At 35.5% G+C, this 19321-nt stretch overlaps 1 protein-coding gene across 1 annotated transcript; it reads right to left on the bottom strand.

The window, feature by feature from the left end:
• Positions 1-255: 255 nt before the first annotated feature.
• Positions 256-10966, bottom strand: LOC135210424 (ionotropic receptor 21a-like). Its single transcript, XM_064243323.1, is given in 12 exon segments — positions 256-468; positions 1640-1783; positions 2466-2692; positions 3520-3541; positions 4090-4399; positions 5601-5752; positions 6135-6181; positions 6184-6290; positions 7494-7642; positions 8132-8287; positions 8802-8895; positions 10827-10966. Coding segments are annotated over 12 exon segments (1659 nt in total). The 5' UTR covers positions 10895-10966; the 3' UTR covers positions 256-285.
• Between the last annotated feature and the right edge of the window lie 8355 nt (positions 10967-19321).

Genomic DNA, 19321 nt, shown 5'->3' with positions numbered 1-19321 from the left:
TCCTTCAAGCTGTTAGAACAACATCCATCGTTGCAAACATACTTTAAAAAAAGTCTATTTCATGATTATTTTTAAAGCATACTCGGTTGTCTTCTGTAGTAACGTAACGCAGTTGGTACCTAATGAGTGTAAAGGAAAATCAAGTATACAATGGATATTCATTCAGTTTAATACCATTCACAATATTTATTCTTCATTCACAAATATATTTTGACGAAGTTCATAAAAAAAAAAATCCAAAATTTGAAGGTCCAAAGGAATGAGTTCGACAACAATTATTCCTCTTCAATTCCGATCAGATTTTCTGAGGCACATCTCTAAGGCGAAGCAAAGAATACCAATCAGGCATCCAACGACCAGGACGAGGAAGATGCCCTGCAGGTGGTCTATGCCCAAGGGTATGACGTGCTGGTCATGCGCATGTTCTGCTACGCTGTCTGTGATCTCCCTTTTCTCAAGTTGCTTGTACTGGAATAGGGAAAGGGAGACTTACTGTTCACTGGTCTGTTTATTACACTACGTTTGGTTTTCCTAAAAGCATGAAATTAAAAAAGAAATACAAAGTCTTCTGGTTATCTAACCAATGACTTTGTAACAGTACGGTTGTTTTTTAAAAGCACGAAATTGAAAAATAAAATCTGGTTAGTTAATCAATGACTTTATAAGGTTACTTTGATTTTATTAAAAGCATGAAATAAAAAAATAGTCTTCTGGTTATCTAACCAATGACTTTATAACAGTATGTTTGTTTTTAAAAGCACGAAATTAAATTGATTTTCTTAAAAGCACGAAATAAAAAAAATAAAAAACTGGTTAGCTAACCAATGATTTTATAACAGTGCGTTTGATTTTCTTAAAAGCACGAATTTGAGGAATAAAATGTGGTTAGTTAACCAATGACTATAACGTTACTTTTGATTTTATTAAAAGCACGAAATTAAAAGATAAAGTCTTCTGGTTAGCTAACCAATGACTTTATAACAGTGCGTTTGATTTTCTTAAAAGCACGAAATTGAAAAATAAAATCTGGTTAGTTAACCAATGACTTTATAAGGTTACTTTTGATTTTATTAACAGCATGAAATTAAAAAATAGTCTTCTGGTTATCTAACCAATGACTTTGTAACAGTACGGTTGTTTTTTAAAAGCACGAAATTAAATTTCTTAAAAGCACGAAATTAACAAAATAAAAACTGGTTAGCTAACCAATGATTTTATAACAGTGCGTTTGATTTTCTTAAAAGCACGAATTTGAGGAATAAAATGTGGTTAGTTAACCAATGACTATAACGTTACTTTTGATTTTATTAAAAGCACGAAATTAAAAGATAAAGTCTTCTGGTTAGCTAACCAATGACTTTATAACAGTGCGTTTGATTTCCTTAAAAGCAAGAAATTAAAAAATAAAATCTTCTGGTTAGCTCTTTTAGGGGGCCAGTTAAATCTAGCACTAGAATGAATAAAACTTTGATGAATCGAAAGTTCTCTTCATATTTCTGTAAACCTTTTCAACACATTCATTCGTCTTAAAGTGACTCAAATATCTGCTTGAAATAGTAATCTATAGCTGTCAAAAAATGTAATGAAATATTCAAACAAATGAATAGATACGTAAATTTGAGCGAATTTATCCACTCACCTTCAAGGAGAGAGCGATTGAATCCAGGAACCATCTTCCAACCAGTCCACTTTCAACCATCCAAGAGATAACGCGATCAAACTTGGCCTTCAGAGGAGAATTACTCTGGAACGCCAGACCGACGCCAAAGGGAGCGAAGCATTCCTGCGAAATGGAGGTCTATCATGCTTAGAAAAAGCTCGACACCGACCGGAAGATTTGGCTTCAAGAAATTTATAAACGAGGAAAGTATACAGAGAGAATATACCTAAAATGCAATAGAATTATATAGTTAAAAAAAGTTTCCCCATGACAAGATCTCTGAAACCTTTCCAAGTGGACTATCTGGAAAGGTCAACGTTTTGAAAACTTCCCAGTGACGAAACTGGAATTTTTCGCAAGTGGCCTATTTGGCATAATCGTCTTTGCTATAATATACAATGAAATAGAATTGTATAGTTAAAAAAAGCTTCCTTATGACAAGATCTCTGAAACCTTTCCATGTGGACTATCTGGAAAGGTCAACGTTTTGAAAACTTCCCAGTGATTAAACTGGAATTTTTCGCAGGGGGCCTATTTGCCATGATCGTCTTTTGCTGCGTGATGTACAGAACGTACAGAGAGAATATACGATGCAACAGAATTGTATAGCTAAAAAAAAGCTTCCTTATGACAAGATCTCTGAAACCTTTCCATGTGGACTATCTGGAAAGGTCATCGTTTTGAAAACTTCCCCCGTGGCAAAACTGGAATTTTTCGCAAGGGGCCTATTTGGCATGATCGTCTTTGATGTGTGATACTTTCGCACGCTAGTTTATCCATGTTCTTGTTTTCGAGATACACTTACCTTCATGATCCTAACCATCGGCCTGCCCTTTGGTGTCGTTAACTGGACGCTCACATACCCTAGGTAACTACGACTCTGAATCATCACTCCTTCGCCACTCAGCACCTTTGGTTTGATGTCCTCGAACAACGGGATTTGATAGAACGTTCTGCTAGGGCCTGTTGATGATGATAAAGAAACGTTTGCTTGCAAAATGACGGGATTTGATAGAAACGCTCTCCTAGGTCCTGCTGATGGTGATAAAGAAAAGTTTGCTTGCAAAATGACGGAAATGATAAAGAAACGTTTGCTTGCAAAATGACAGGATTTGATAGAAACGCTCTGCTAGGGCCTGTTGATGATGATAAAGAAATGCTTGCTTGCAAAATGGCCAAGGACGAGCCATTCCAAAATATTTTCTGAGAGGTATTTCGATCGTTTTCGATGACAGCGAAAAAGGGGCAACCCAGCAAGTTATTCCAATCATTTCCGGTATTTCTAATTAGGAATCTAATCGATTACGTCCTTAGGAATTTAAAAACTTAAATAAATATAAATGCTTTTGGTGGGAAGGGTTCTTCATGTCCCACTGAAATGTAACGACAGGTGCAAAATAGTTATGTTTTAGCTTGTGGTTACGTTTCTATGTGACTTGCATAGCTGCTCTATTTGCCAGCATAGTCTACGTTAGAAATCTTTCAGTGTGAGAACCGGATGTAGTAGTTCGGGGACCTATAGTTCCTGCCTGAAAATTCTACTACAAAGTTAAAAAAAAAAAATAGAGTTGCATTTGTCTAAATAAGTAGGCCTAAACTTTCGGTGTGAGAACCGGGTGCATTTGGACTAAGTTTTTCAATAAGTAAACTTTCGGTGTGAGAACGGGGGCCATACTTTGGGGACCTGGTTTCTGAGCCAAAATTTACTCAAAAAAAAAAAAAAATAATAAATAAGAAAAATAAATAAATAAATAAATAAATAAATAAATAAATAAATAAATAAATGAATAAAAAATTAGGCTTATGTTTGTCAAAATAAGTAAACTTTCGATGTGAAGACCGAATGATATTTTGGAGACCTGGTTTTTGAGCCAAAATGTACTAAAAAACAATTTAGGCTTATGTTTGTCAAAATAAGCAAACTTCCGGTGTGAGAACCAGAATAGTAAGTTTAGTTCGGGGACTTGGTTCCTGACCCAAAATCTAGTACACAATAATAATAATAATAATAATAATAATAATAATAATAATAATAATAATAATAATAATAATAATAATAATAATAATAATAATAATAATAATAATAATAATAATAATAATAATAATAATAGAAAAGTAAATCCACAATAGTATGTCTGTTTGATTTTGTTATTAAAAATGTTGATTAGGACAGTGCAGGTCATCGAAAGCTTTCTGCTTTATATTTCAAATAAGAAAATCAAACAGACATACTAATGTGGATTTACTTTTCCGTTTTATTGACTCGTGTGATTTTGAGTTTTCGTTGAATAATAATAATCAATAATAATAATAATAATAATAATAATAATAATAATAATAATAATAATAATAATAGCCAACAACCATAGAATGGAGCTACAGAAGCAAACCAGAAAAAGTAATGATGATAATAATAATAAAAGACTTACGTTCAGATACTTATTCAAAGAACTGGCCATAGAGCTCTGGAAGAATTTGCCCAAACTGAACACCTTGTAGTGTCCTTCGTAAAGCTCCTTGAACGTCTCCATGCTCTGTGGCTGCCTGCTGATCGTGAGGAAAGCTGTGAGGTTGGAGCTGTAGGCTGTGTTCAGGATGAAGGTGTAGATCCACAGGAACACCACGAAGATCTGCGTCGTTGGTCGAATCGGCAGGAACATGGTTGGATAGCGGAAGTGCATTCCGAAGGAATACAGGAAGGAGTATATCGGTGACAGTAGGTGTTGGTTCTCGTATCCACTGGAAGGGAAAGGATGTATTTTTCGTATGATTTGATGAGTGTATATCCTGTAAATGAATTGATCTGTATAGTCTATGATTCATCCACTAGAAGGGGAAGGATGAATTTGTCTAGGTGTTTGTTCTCGTATCCACTGGAAGGGAAAGGATGTATTTTCGTATGATTTGATGAGTGTATATCCTGTAAATAAACTGATCTGTATAGTCTATGCTTCGTCCACTATACTCTGTTTTTTTCCATCTGTCCATCCACCTGTGGTGTTTTGTATGGTAACACTGCGTCCCGGGCTTTAAATAGTTACGCTATGTGTAAGTTATAGGTAAATAAAAGGATATCTGGGTGTACATTTGCAACTGAAAAGTGTTTTAATAATTTACACTATGCGAATTACACCGTTATATTCGAAATAGGATATTGTTATTATTGTTGAATGTAAGCTGAATGTGACTATATAAAGCCCCGGACGCAGTGTTCCCATACACAAACACCACAGGCGGCTGGACAGATGGAAAAAAACCGAGTATAGAAGGGGTAAGGGTGTATTTTTCATATGACTAGATGTGTATGTATCTTCTGTGACTAACTTCATCAATATAGTCACGGATTCATATACCACGACTATTAAGCATGCAAATGATTTTCATTGAAAGCAGTAAAGCAGCTGCTTTAGTGGCGTCAATAACTTTCATGCAGGAATCTACAAAAACGATAAATGGAGGAACGAAGCCTGTCTATTATCTATCAGAAACTGGGGCATGAGAATGGGGATTAAAAAAACTCCAACGATACGAAAATTCCTGCAAGAAACTGAATGAGGCCATTGAAGCAAATCCTTGCGACGGAAAATACTCAGTTTTAAATTATGCTCTAGAAGATACAACAAATTTTTGTGCAAATTGTTTAACCATACCGTATTATAATAGAGCCAATTTCATGTCATTCATTGACCGTAAGTTACTTCGCTAACTATTATGAAATGCAAGATAAATACCAGTTTCCATTAGCAAATGAAATGCTTTTATCAAAAGCTGCTAAACTATCAGAAAACAATTATTACCACGGTCACAGTTACTTTGGAAACATTTAAATCACACGATTGGTGTAACGCTGCAAATTCTATTTGCCTGTAGAAACAAAATCTATATTAAACTACGTAAAATTGAAAGCCAAGGAGGGCAATAAACGCTGTGCTTAACTAACCAACGGGCGCTGGCAGCGGCTAGCAAGTAGAGGAGAGGGCCAGCCAGGACCATCCCAACCATAACGGCTATCCACGAATTCAGTTTGAAAGGGAGAGCGAGTGACTGCCAACGGGGTAAAGGTGGTTCCATGCGGGCCAGGTAACACGTTTCCTAATTGGCACAGATATTTTGGTTAGCTGATTAAAAAAAAAGTGATTTCTGCTTAAGAAAAATATTCCAAAGTTACTGACTTTTCAGAAAGGTGGTATGAAAGATCAATACAGTTTATACGTAATTTGATTTACAAAGAGAAATCTGAGAAAGTTAACCAAGAAAAATGAGAGGTGACTATTGCGTGAAAGGCCTAAGCAAACTGCGATTGTGGAGATATTTATATATATATATATATATATATAACACACACACACACACACACACACACACACACACACACACACACACACACACACATATATATATATATATATATATATATATGAGAGAGAGAGAGAGAGAGAGAGAGAGAGAGAGAGAGAGAGAGAGAGACGCCAACCTCCGTAGCAAACTGGATGCTGTATTCCTGGTACTCCAAGCGTCCGATATTGCCGAGATAAATATATTGGCAACTCCCAAATCGCCTTTGTCCTTCGCCAGGAGACCCACCAGGCCGTCCCAAGATCCGTTGGAAGCTTCACGCCCACATTTCTCCTTTTGTAGCCCCACCCCCCCAAAAAGAAGAAGAAAGTACCAAAATTAATATTAATGACAGATTCCTTACATTATTGGAGCTTTTTATCAGACCTCCAGTTTGGACAAATATCTTCAAGAAGTAATTATGTCAGAATATCTAGGTACCAAAATTAATATTTATGACAGATTCATTACATTATTATTGGAGCTTTTATCAGACTGCAGTCCAGACAAATAGCTTTTAGAAATAATTATATTAGAATATTTGATTTGGTCTAAGGAGGGACCAGCTGTTTTCCTAACGGATTTTTTTTTTTTTTTTTTTTAAGGGTTGTCATTATCTAGAAATGTTTCTAATAATTACTATAATGTTTCCAGCTAACGTAGCGAGTTATTGGTTTAACGATGGCAAAGCTAGGACTTACAGAGAAAAATAGGGCTTAAAATTAGATCAATAACAAAGACCTTAATTAACTTAAAAATGACAACGAACGTAATGTTAGGTTTGTAACAGACAGACACGGTGTTCTGTAAGCGTCTTAGCCTTCGTTTCTAATGTTTTTTTTTTTGGTTACGCCAATAACAGATTCCCGATTTGCTCAGATTATATCATAATATTTTGTTTAATCATATTTACTTTAATGATTTTTTCAATTACTTGCATCATGTCAGCCAAGGCGTAAATTTTGGCTTAATCATAATTTACCTAGTATGTAGCAGCACAGATTTAGTTGTAACAAATATAATCTTGTATTCAATGAATATCGTAGCTATTCCAGGCTCCTCTTTGGATAACTGATTTGATTTTTACCTCGTTTTCCCTGACTTTTATTGTGATGAAGGGAAACCTTACATAGAGGCAACAGAAACATAGTTTCGACGAAGAAAAGTTCCTTTTATATATATGTCTTCAGTGCACAAACGTCAGAGATCAGTAGAAATACTGAAACTCTCAAACAGGGAGTCGAAACTTTAGAATACGATCAAGAACTTCCGGACAAGAGGGGAATAACTAATACGGGAGAATTAGAAATATTAAAAGGCTGTGGAAATAAGCCACTAAAAGAACAATCGGAAGGTTATCTTCGACTCCATCTCACTGAATGCCAAGTACGAAGTGTCTGCCCCGTCTATTTTGCTTTCAGTATTGAAACTGCTATCATCGAGGATTTCTAGAATAAGAATGGGATACGTATACATAGAAAATAAAAATGAGTACTAACCAGGGGTTGGTTCCACGTAGACAATGGTGAAGTTCACCACTTTTGCCAGCGCCTCGACCACAGCCACTTCCCAGCCATAACGGGAGATCAGGGAGCCATTGGCACTCCGGCGATATATGATCGATGGGGGGAATTCGAACACTATTACCTGTGCAGGAACAGATAGCTGGGGTTTGAAAATATAGTAGATAATCAAAGATGACATTAAAGTAGCCTATACTCTGTTTTTTCCATCTGTCCACCCGCCTGTGGTGTTTGCGTATGGTAACACTGCGTCCCGGGCTTTAGATATTATGCTACGTGTAAGTTTAGGTAAATAAAAGGATATCTGGGTGTACATTTGCAACTGAAAAGTGTTTTAATAATTTACTGTATGCGAATTACACCGTTAATATTCGAAATAGGATATCATTATTATTGTTGAATGTAAGCTGAATGTAACTATCTAAGGCCCGGGACGCAGTGTTACCATGCGGAAACACCACAGGCGGGTAGACAGATGGAAAAAACCGAGTATAATCACGCTCTTAATCAGCTCAGCGGTCTGGTTAAAAACTAAGATATACTTAATTTTTCTTTGAAGACTAAAAAAAAAAAAAAAAAGGGAGGGGTGGGGGGGTTGGGGATGGGGACTCACATTCAGAGGTGCCTGTCGGATGTTGGATATTTTGTCTGGGAAGAAGTTCGGGGACCCGGCGAAATCCTTTCCGCGCCACAAGGCCGCAAGAGCCAGACTCCCTCGCCTCCAGTAGAGCTCGTTCCTGTACACTTTGTAGTGGCCCTCTTTGTCGCTCTGTCGGGGTAATGGTATTCTAAGAGAGCTCGGACTTTAAGGCTGGTATAACCGCCTATTATTATAATGAGGTCTCTGCTCCTCTTTACAGTGACCCCATTAATTGAATGGGTAGCTGTAGTGAGTAGAAACCTCCTGTTTATTTGTGTCTCTCTTTATTTTATTAATATAAATACTAAGAACGTATGCAAAACACACACACACATATATATATATAGATATATATATATTTGTGTGTTGTGTGTGTGTTATGCATACGTTCGTAGTGTTCATATAAACAAAATAAAGAGAAACGAATCAATTTAATCAAAGCTCGCAAACATAAGGGCATATTATTTCCTAATTTATCTAATGCTTTATGGATAAGTTTGATATAGTTGGTAAGTTATATTTTTGTCCATTCTCTCTCCGAGTCGTTCTATACATACATACATACATACATATATATATATATATATATATATATATATATATATATATATATATATATATATAAATTCTGTTTGGCACCCACCTTGACTACACCCAATACATGCTCGGTTTTCCTCACTTTCCTTCCAAGCAGAAGCTTTTCCAGTTGCTCTCTGGTAAGTCCAGCAAAAATCACTCTGCGAAAGAAAATGAACAACACAAAGTCACATGGCCTCAGAAATTAGTATGAATATGTACTACAGTAGATTCACATCAACCGTACATTTGACGTCTAGGCCAGTCCCTTACGACGCTCCTGATTGGCTGTTGATAAGCCAATCACAGGGAGAGTTTCCAGCCATGTGATTGGCTTATCAACAGCCAATCAGGAGCGTCGTAAGGGACTGGCCTAGACGTCAAATGCACGGTTGATGTGAATCTACTATAGTACATAGGAAGCTTTTAAGACGAGTCCTACTAAAGGAATTTGAAGAATATATGGCAGATAAGGCTTGCAAGTCACATTTTAGTTCTTCTCATGACTATGTGGTTAAATGCAAAACCTTTTCATTTTTGAATTCTATTTATTCTGATTGATGACTAATCAAATGTATGTGATTTCATATCTTCACAACGTATGATTTCTCTCTCTCTCTCTCTCTCTCTCTCTCTCTCTCTCTCTCTCTCTCTGCCTCTAAGCATTCAATTGATTAGCACTGTTTTATTCTCAGCCATTCTCATTCGTATATCATCGAAGGTACAGCTTAATGCACATATACCCCTAATAGCAGAAATTAACATTTATCGAATCACGCAATTAGACATTGATTATAATTAACCATAACTTGATAAATAGTTGACATCGGTATTCACTCCATGGAAACAGTTGTAATGGACGAGCTGACAGGACCATAATCACTGGTATCGATCACGCAGCTAATGTAATTAGTGTCCGGAAACTGAAAGGTTTCAATTGCAGTTCTAGAAAAGCTTTAATTGCATAAATCTGTTTCTGGAATCTTACGTTTCAATGTCCCATCTTCAGTTTATCCTTGTTATTTGCAAACGGAGAGATTCTTAGTATCACAGTGTTCTCTGGAATAGGGGCATCTCTAAATTTTGTCTTCTCGTAAAAGTGGCTGAATTCATGGCAAAGTCCCTGGATGTCCCATCTTCAGTTTTATCCTTGTTATTTGAAAACAGGAAAGTTCTTAGTATCCCAATGTTCTCTGGAGTAGGGGCATCTCTAAATTTTGTCTTCCCGCAAAAGTGGCTAAATTCATAGCAGAGTCCTTGGCTAAATCATACTAAAAGATAGTCCCTAATCAGAGAAAGTTACCAGAGGATGAAGGTCACAGACCCATCATTTTTTAACCAGTGTCATCTATCAGACATCTAATAATAAGACTAAAGGCAATGTGAAACGATTTCTGGTGCTTATTTTGAGCAAGGCCAAAATTTCATTTGGGGATATAGCCTTTATATGAAAAGGGGCAAATCTACAATTGGGCAGGTTCTTGTCCAGTACCCACAGTCTTAAATCCAGGTACTACCAGCTAGGTTAGATGGACCTGGTGTTCGATAAACTGGGAACTATTCCCTTGAAGTTTTTACCCAACGTACCCCAGCTACCCAATGCTAGATGGTTCCATGTCTGCAAAAATGCCTAGTATATATCAAAAGTACTTAAGTAACTTATAAATAGTATATTTCATTAAATAATTTAGACTTTCACAATTTATCACAAGAAAAAAATGCTAAGAGAAATGTCTAGTATATATCATAAGTGCTTAAGTATCTCATAACTAGTATATTTCATTGAATAATTTGGGCTTTCACAATTTATCACAAACTAAATGCTAAAGAAATGCCTAGTATATATCATAAGTACTTAAGTAACTTATGAATAGTATATTTTATTAAATAATTTGGACTTTCACAATTTATCACAAGAAAAAAATGCTAAAGAAGACTGCTTTATTCCAAAAGAATTTGTAACCGTTGAAAGACAATAAATCCCTTGAATTGATGTATCGTAATAAACCTTAATTCTTATACTATTTATTCCTACGTGCCAGGAAAGGAGATGAAAATATCCAGCAAATCAACCGAAGGAAAAGTTCTTCACCTGCCATTGTAGTTCCACGCAAGTCTGGGGTTTTCTCCGAACGTCTCAAATGATGCAATTTCAGACATTAGGAAGATGCTTCCTTGGCAATTAGCGGACGTCCAGATGGCGTTTTCTAGAGCTTCCGCGTCGTAGATTGACACTACCTGGAAGAATACGTAATGGAAATGAAAAGATATGTGAAAATTTCATCTTAATCAAAGGTAGAATGTCCAGATGGCGTTTTTTAGAGCCTCCACGTCGTCAATTGGTACTACCTGGAAGAAAACGTAATGGAAATGAAAAGATGCGTGAGCATTTCATCTTAATCATAGGTAGAATGTCCAGATGGCGTTTTTTAGAGCCTCCACGTCGTCAATTGGTACTACCTGGAAGAATATGTAATGGCGATGAAAAGATATGTGAAAATTTCGTCTTAATCATAGGTAGAATGTCCAGATGGCATTTTCCAGAACCTCCACGTCGTAGATTGACACTACCTGGAAGAAAACGTAATGGAAATAAAAAGATACGTGAACATTTCATCTTAATCATTGGTAGAATTTCTAGATGGCGTTTTCCAGAACCTCCACGTCGTAGATTGCCACAACCTGGAAGAATGTGTAATGGAAATGACAAGTTATGTGAAGATTTCATCTTAATCATAGGTAGAATGTCCCATCTGCGAAGTTGTGCGACGGTGAGTCTAGCTAGAACTTGTAGGGGTTAGTACACCAAAAAGTTCCAGACGCCGTTCACACTACATCTCTTTGAATAGCTGAAGGGTGTATAATGATGCTGATGATACATACATACATACATATATACATACACAAAAGGGTTGGCATTTGACGGAGTTGGTCTTCCAGTTCTCAGCAAGTTTATATGAGTAAAATAACTAGACCTATGCTCTGCCACACGGGTGATCAGAGAGATTACGAAAACTTCCTAATGTGATCAAAATGTGTTCAAGTAAAGTAGTTTTCATAGCTATCATGATATTTTCACGGCTATTCTTGAAGCTATGGATAATTCAAAACCTGCTTTAAAAAAAAAATCTACATACTACTTACTTGCTTGAAATGTTGAAGCCGAGACAGAGCCTGCAGCACACTCGAATCTTGAAAAGTCTCGTCAACTACGATGATCAGATCACATCCTCGAAGCATCTTCGTAACGATCGTGACCAGCAGAAGTGTCAGAGACCTCTCGCTCACGTCCACAAGTGCGTCTTCGCCCCGACCTCCAAAAATGCTCTGACTAATGCGCAATGCGCTCGTCATCACTGGGAGTGCTTGCCGTTCGCCGCTAACCAATTGACGACTTGAGGTTACAGAATCGCCGTAGCCAGAGTTTCTGTTACGAATGGTCTCAGACATCTTGGAGACAAGTGCTTTCGAAGGTGAATCGTTCTGTGTTCCATTCAAGAATTTATCGTCCATGGTGCTCGAGGGGAGACGCTTGCTACTCGTGTCATTATTGCATTGATTTTCTTGAGAATTGAGTAGCAAGTCCCCGATGTTATCGAAAGGAATTTGAGATGCTGAAGAACTGGCTGAACTTGCGATAGCTACGACCACTTGTGAGCAGAGAGCAGCAGCTGCGTAGACCATGAAAATCCCGGGATTCATATTGCCTACTCTAATGATAGGCGTGCCTGTGGTTAAAGGGAAACAAAGGCTAGATTTCAAAATATTTAACGCATTCCTAAGTAAAACCTATATATCGAAATCCATAAGTCATTGATTCTTCCGTCAATTTTGTTATATTCGTAGCTATAAAAATGTTTAATTGGTTCATAAGTCTATCATTCTTCCATCAATTTTGTCATATTCGTAGCTATAAAAATGTTTAATTGGTTCTATTCGGTGCTAATAAATTTTGTTGAATTATTAGTATCAGATTTATCAATATGTATCTACCTTCTGCATGCTATCTTATATAATAATTTTTCTATTTGTTTATATTAGTTACTTATCGAGATGCAGCAACGATTCTCGTCATGGTAATAGGAAAGGATAACATAATCTTCAAAAGTCTGAAAAATGACTGAATGAACATTCAAACACATCAGATTTAAATATTGTGATAAGTTATGAATTTTTGTCGTTGAAATTATATACATTATATATATATATATATATATATATATTATATATATATATATATCTATATATATATATATAATTTTAATTATATATATTAATTATATATAGTAATATAATATAAATATAAATATATAATAATATATATATATAAATTTAATAGTGGATTGTACAGGGGGGCCACAAGGGAAAAAAAAAACACTACTTTCCCAAAGGGCGACATAATCAGAGGAAGACGGACGAAAACCACACATCACTAGGCTGTCTTTTTTTATTATTTTTCCGACGTTTCGTAATTATTTAAAGAATTACATCTTCTGGGCTGCACATTAGGAAAGATAAAAACATAAAAAATTTAAAAGCATAGTCTAAAAGTTCATTTAAAATACATTAGAGTAAAAATGAAATAAATAAAAATAAAAACACAACCAACCTAGAGGTGAGAGAGCAAGGAACTAAATGGAAGGAAACCACCACAGTACGAACTTATGCTAAATACAATTGACTTGCAGATGTGTGGGTGTTTAACGAGTTGTTTTATAAACAACGACTCAAGGAAAATTGTTTATTTATCTGAGATTTGGGCTATCTTCCTAGTCAGCAGAGTTTAAAAAAACCTTTGCCATTATTGGAGAAAACGGAAAATTGAAGTAGAAATATTAGACAGAATTCGAAGAGTTAAAAAGCACACACACCCACACACAGTTTGTGGCTGACTTTAACGTTATGTTGATACATTCAAATATTGAGCCACAAAATAACCAATCGATAATGAATTTGCTACGCTGTAGGAGTAACTTGCACCAGTTATAAATGACATATAGTTAAAGTCCTTAGTCTCTTCGTTTATAAACTATACGTAGGAGAATGTGCAATGGTTATGTATGCGTACACAAACATACGATAGAACAATGTATATTATGTCATAATGTTTGCAACTTACGCGCCATGGAAAAACCTTGCACGCGTCCCGAGTAAGCTGAAGTTCGGATCACGCCTTAGTCAGATTTATTGACTTCACATTACTGGCGTGGCAAAGCAAGTGTTGATTAAGTTATCAGCACATTCTTCATAACGGTTTTGTTAAGGGTTTTAGACACAAACAGATTATTAGTCGGAGAACGCGCTGCTGTGAGAAATGTGGTAGATACCAGCAACTCTGTGACAGATTCTCTATTTCCAGATGTACTGTTATGGATGATTCCAGAGTCAGAACGTTAGGTGACCATATTTACCGGAATCTTTAAAACTGGAGAATTGACGTATAAAATCACTATCTATATTTTAGTTTTTGAAACCGATGTTTTGAAGATAGTTACCTAAACGTTTTCATTGTCAAAGCAAAATAGTTAGTGAAATTGAAACCCAGACTGGTAGCGAAGACTTTTATTTATTTATATATTTATGAGGTGTGGGATACTTAGGTATTACTATATTCTCCGGTATACTTAGTTGACATATTATAGTGCTAGTGAGCATTTAGATAATTCAATTCTGACTGCTGTGTTCTTTGAATACACACGCACTTTAATCTTACATGCATGTTTGAAGAAATACGCGTGAATTCACTGAAACGAAAGTGAATACAGATTATCTACGGTGCGTCAATATGCCGTGACCGGGAATAATGAATTTAAAAACACAATAATGCACATGACACTGTATTTTTCCAACTGAAGAGACGGTCGAAAGCTCTCTGGCTTTTAACCGTTTTACATTTCAGAAAAATACAGTATCGTATACATTACTGTGGCTTTTTACTCACGATTACAGCATATCTCATAAAAACACACAAAAATCATTCATGCCATACTCGGCAGAATATTACTATTTTCCTATAACTGCGGGTGAAGTCTTAAGAGTAATATCAACGTGAGTAATATTAAAGATGGTACAATTATCAGATATGGCAAACTAATGTTTTACCAATTGGTATACAATAAATACAGACACCATAGCGATGACAGCTGCTCATTAGACCTTAATTTTATGATGCATGAAAGATGATCATACAATTTAAAACAAATAAAATTCCCAGAATTGTTAGCATAACATGATAAATATTATATCAACAAAATACTTGCGGAATTTTTGGTTTAATGGAATATGTGTAAATAAGATGATAAGGATAAAGTTAGACATTCTGAAAAAAATAATTTACATAGTTGATATTTATTGATACGTAATTACATACATACATATATATATATATATATATATATATATATATATATTGTATATGTATAGTATATATATACATATATATATATATATATATACTATTATATATATATATATTATATATATAATATTAAGAGTAAACTGACAACTTCAGTGAATTCAGTAATAAATGATACGCGTAGCTTAGTATTTACAAATATAAAAGAATTCACACATGTAGGACAAGTGACAAAATATATACAACTATACTTTTTCATATTGTTTTTATGTTGCATTGTTCACTTCTGTTCTCTAAGGTATTGTTCGTCCATTAGTCATAACCTATTATTATTATTGTTATGAGTTTGCCCAGCCATAGACATTGAAACTTGTGTTGATAATACCGCACTTAAAGATAAAATCATCGATGTCTCTGCTTTTCGATAGCATTTGTCATTGGTTTTCGATGCAATATTTTAGACCTTATATCAGCCATAGACATCTGTGAAACTTGTGTTAATAATACCGTATTTAAAGATAAAATTATCGATGTCTCTGCTTCTCGATAGCATTTGTCATTGATTTTCGAGGCAATATTTTAGAGACCTATGCCAAAATATGCATGTTCTTAAGTGGTCAATTTTACATAACACTCGAATTGTTACATTTACGACGATGTAGATTCAGACGAAACCGATTTCGGTACGTAAGGACTAAAAGCAGAATTACAGCTGGCTATGAAAGTATTCATTTCTGTCTTTTTACAGTACAACACAGGACCACAAGCGTCTGTTTGCGTATCCGTCATCGAGTGGTTTACCAGCCTTCCTCTGGACCAGAAAGGCTCAAAATTTTGGTAACGAAAGAACGAAGGGTTGCCGGCGCTCCTTCTTTGCAGAAATGCAGTCCGTCGGTCTTGAAGAAGAGAGAGCTTCATCTTCCTAAAATCAAGTTGGTAGTGAGAGAGACGCTGCTGAGACCAACAGCCACGACAATCGCATTTTGTTCCAACAACGTATCGTCGATGTTGAAGATGTCCGCCTACGACCGGAATTCTGTCTTTGAGAGAACCCTCCTCTCTCCACCTTTTGATCCATCTGTAGACGGTGGTGACGCTAACGCCCGTGTGCTTGGCTATCAGTCTGATGGACATTCCACTCAGCCACAGACAGACGAACGCTGATCGCTCGGAGAAGTCTGTTCTCACGGTGGCTCGGTTTTTCGGAGTCTGCTGCTGCATGGTTTCGATTCTGCGTCACTGAGGATAAGGGACCCGGTATCAATCCATTGTTGGCATGAAATAATGTAGTTTAGTTGTGCTTCGTTTTGTTTTATTAGTGTTTTCCTCTTACACACCATTGAATTTCTAAATGCTTTTGAAATGAAGTTTAGTAGTGCTTCGTTTGTTTTATTAGTGATTGCCTTTTACACACCATTGAATTTCTAAATGCTTTTGCAATTTTCCATTTCCGTGTGACTGAATTCGAATTCGTCAAGTTGGTTAATGACAGTACAGCTAAGGGTAACTTATTTTGTCGAAAAATTGAAAATTTTTTTTTTTATCTATTTATTTATTTATTTATTTATTTATTTATTTATTTATTTTGCTCGATGGTAGTACAACTCTTCCTCCCAAATTTCACGTAGATATTGTAGCTGGCTAACATTACTGTTGCCTAATTCCACCATAGTACAGACATTGCTAAATATGAGATCACGCTTTACAAAAACTTCAGATGTTTAGCAGTTAATTTACATTTTAATCGACAGAAATTTAATTTTAAAAAAAATAAAAAAAAATAGAGCACCAGGAAAACTTTGAGATTTTACTTTGGTACATTACCACCTGAATAGCGCCTCAGTGGCCGTGGTTGGTATGGTCTTGGCTTGCCACTTCGGTGGCCGTTAGTTCGATTGTCGGGCATTCCACTGAGAGGTCAGAGATGTGTACTTCTGGTGATAGAGGTTCACTCTCGACGTGGTTCGGAAGCCACGTAAAGCCGTTGGTCCCGTTGCTGGAAAACCACTGGTTCCATGCAACGTAAAAACTCCATACAAGCAAACAAACATACATTCGAACTGAATATGGCAATTACAGCATAAGGGGAAAGTTCCTGATTTATCCATTAGAATCTTAAAATATCCTGAAAGGTAATAATTAACTGCTTGGTTCCGTGACAGAACTCGTAAAGACGCGATGGAGCTGTGAATTCAGACAAAAACAACGAGGTGTGAACCAACCTCCAGCTTACTCAGGACGTGTGCTATAATCCAACAGGAAAATAGAGCGGTGTTCCACCAACGAGAATTGAAATGAATACGCTATATTTCATTGGAAATTATTGTCTGCACTGTTTAACAAGCACATATTCTTTTTTTTACATTTTCATTCTAATAAATAAATCATAAATATCCTAAAATTCCTGTATCTTTAACTCAACGCGAAACACTTATTTTTAGACCTTTTTGGGCTTTCCCATTGACCTTTCCTAACCCCCTAACAAGAACAAGGATGACAACAACAAAGCAGTTTGTAAGCTTACTCCCCGAGTAAGCGAAAATCTTGCTGTTGCACTGACATCAAGTTATGTGGCAAAAGTTTGAAGAGACAAATAACATTGCTGGAGGCCCTTATCATGTTTAATTCCCTCTGTGTGTAATATTCCCATGAAATGGCGAATTTTTCTGAAAAATGTTTATTATATGGTGAATTTCGATGTTATAGGTTTATTTGATACTGAATGATTGTAAACATATTTTATCACGAGTTTATAAGTGGCAAAACAATCACAGATGCCGAAGTGTTACAAATTGTGTCAAAAAACTGACTTAGACGGGACAGCAGAGTCGAATGTATAAGTCTGTATTGTTTTCTGCATCAAACCCAAATGGAATATGTTTGAATCCTGGCCTGGGTTGATGCACTTATCAGTTATAATCCCATTTGGGGGTTAGCTATTCTTAAGGTAACGTGAATTTGTTATTTATGAGGTACTGGGGGCTTTCATATATATATATATATCATATATATATATAGATATATATATATATAGATATATATATATATAGTAGTATATATATATATTATATATATATATATATATGTATATATATATATATATATATATATATATATATATGTATATATATATATATATATATATATAATATATATATATATATATATATATATATATATTGCAATCTTTCCATGAAAGCCTGTTCCTTCCCCTTTTGCAAGAATTTGACATTATGAGTGTCCTTGGCAAAATAATATGATCTTATTCGCATGCATACAATGTACAAAATATGCTCAAACAAACGTAACAATACGCTTGTGCATATATGAACATCTAGAATGTGATCGTATTCATATAATCCCTTCAATCAAAACAATCTCCAACACTGGAGTCTAATAACTTTTCGTATCTTGAATGGGAGTATCTTGAATGAGAGATTCCGTGAAATAGAAGCTCATAAAGGAGGTACTATAGTGACATTGGTCACGATATAGACGCGAACACAATGAGAATGGATTGGAATACTATAGTCATGAGGACAATTACTTTTGTCGAAATGTATTCGAAGTCAAAAGGAAAATTGAAGGCGATGCAATTTTTTTTTAAATAAAATCTGTCCCGTGAGATTAATGGTTTTATTCATGACATGTTTACTTACAGTGATGATGTATGACGTGAATACATAAATGAATGCTAGAATACGGAAAATAATTGAGAGAGAGAGAGAGAGAGAGAGAGAGAGAGAGAGATGAGATCTGAGAGAGAGAGAGAGAGAGAGAGTTAATGTTTATCTTTTTTCTGAGCTTTATTATTTTAAAAAAAAAGTTGACAACTAAAATTAGAAAAAACATGACATGCTAAATAAATGTCTGCTATTTATTTGCAACTCAGTACAATGATGTATGATTTGAATGAAATCATTTTCAATATATAAAGGAATGTTAGAATATGGGAAATAAGTGACCAAGAGAGAGAGAGAGAGAGAGAGAGAGAGAGAGAGAGAGAGAGAGAGAGAGAGAGAGAGAGAGAGAGAAACTTAAAATTTGTCTGGTTTTCAGAGATTTTTACCTTTAAGAGTTATAACTTGAACTTGATCCTGCATTTATTAAGGCCAGTTTCGTCACCCTAAAAGCAACGGATAATGCGTATTTGTGCATTTATCATTCAATATAGCTTTTTTTAACTGAAACCTCAAGAGCTTCGTTACCTTCATAGAAAAAATAACAGGTGT

The sequence above is a fragment of the Macrobrachium nipponense genome, chromosome 39, assembly GCF_015104395.2.
Source record: "Macrobrachium nipponense isolate FS-2020 chromosome 39, ASM1510439v2, whole genome shotgun sequence".
NCBI classification, from domain to species: Eukaryota; Metazoa; Arthropoda; class Malacostraca; order Decapoda; family Palaemonidae; genus Macrobrachium; species Macrobrachium nipponense.
This window is presented reverse-complemented; position numbering and strand designations above follow the sequence as displayed.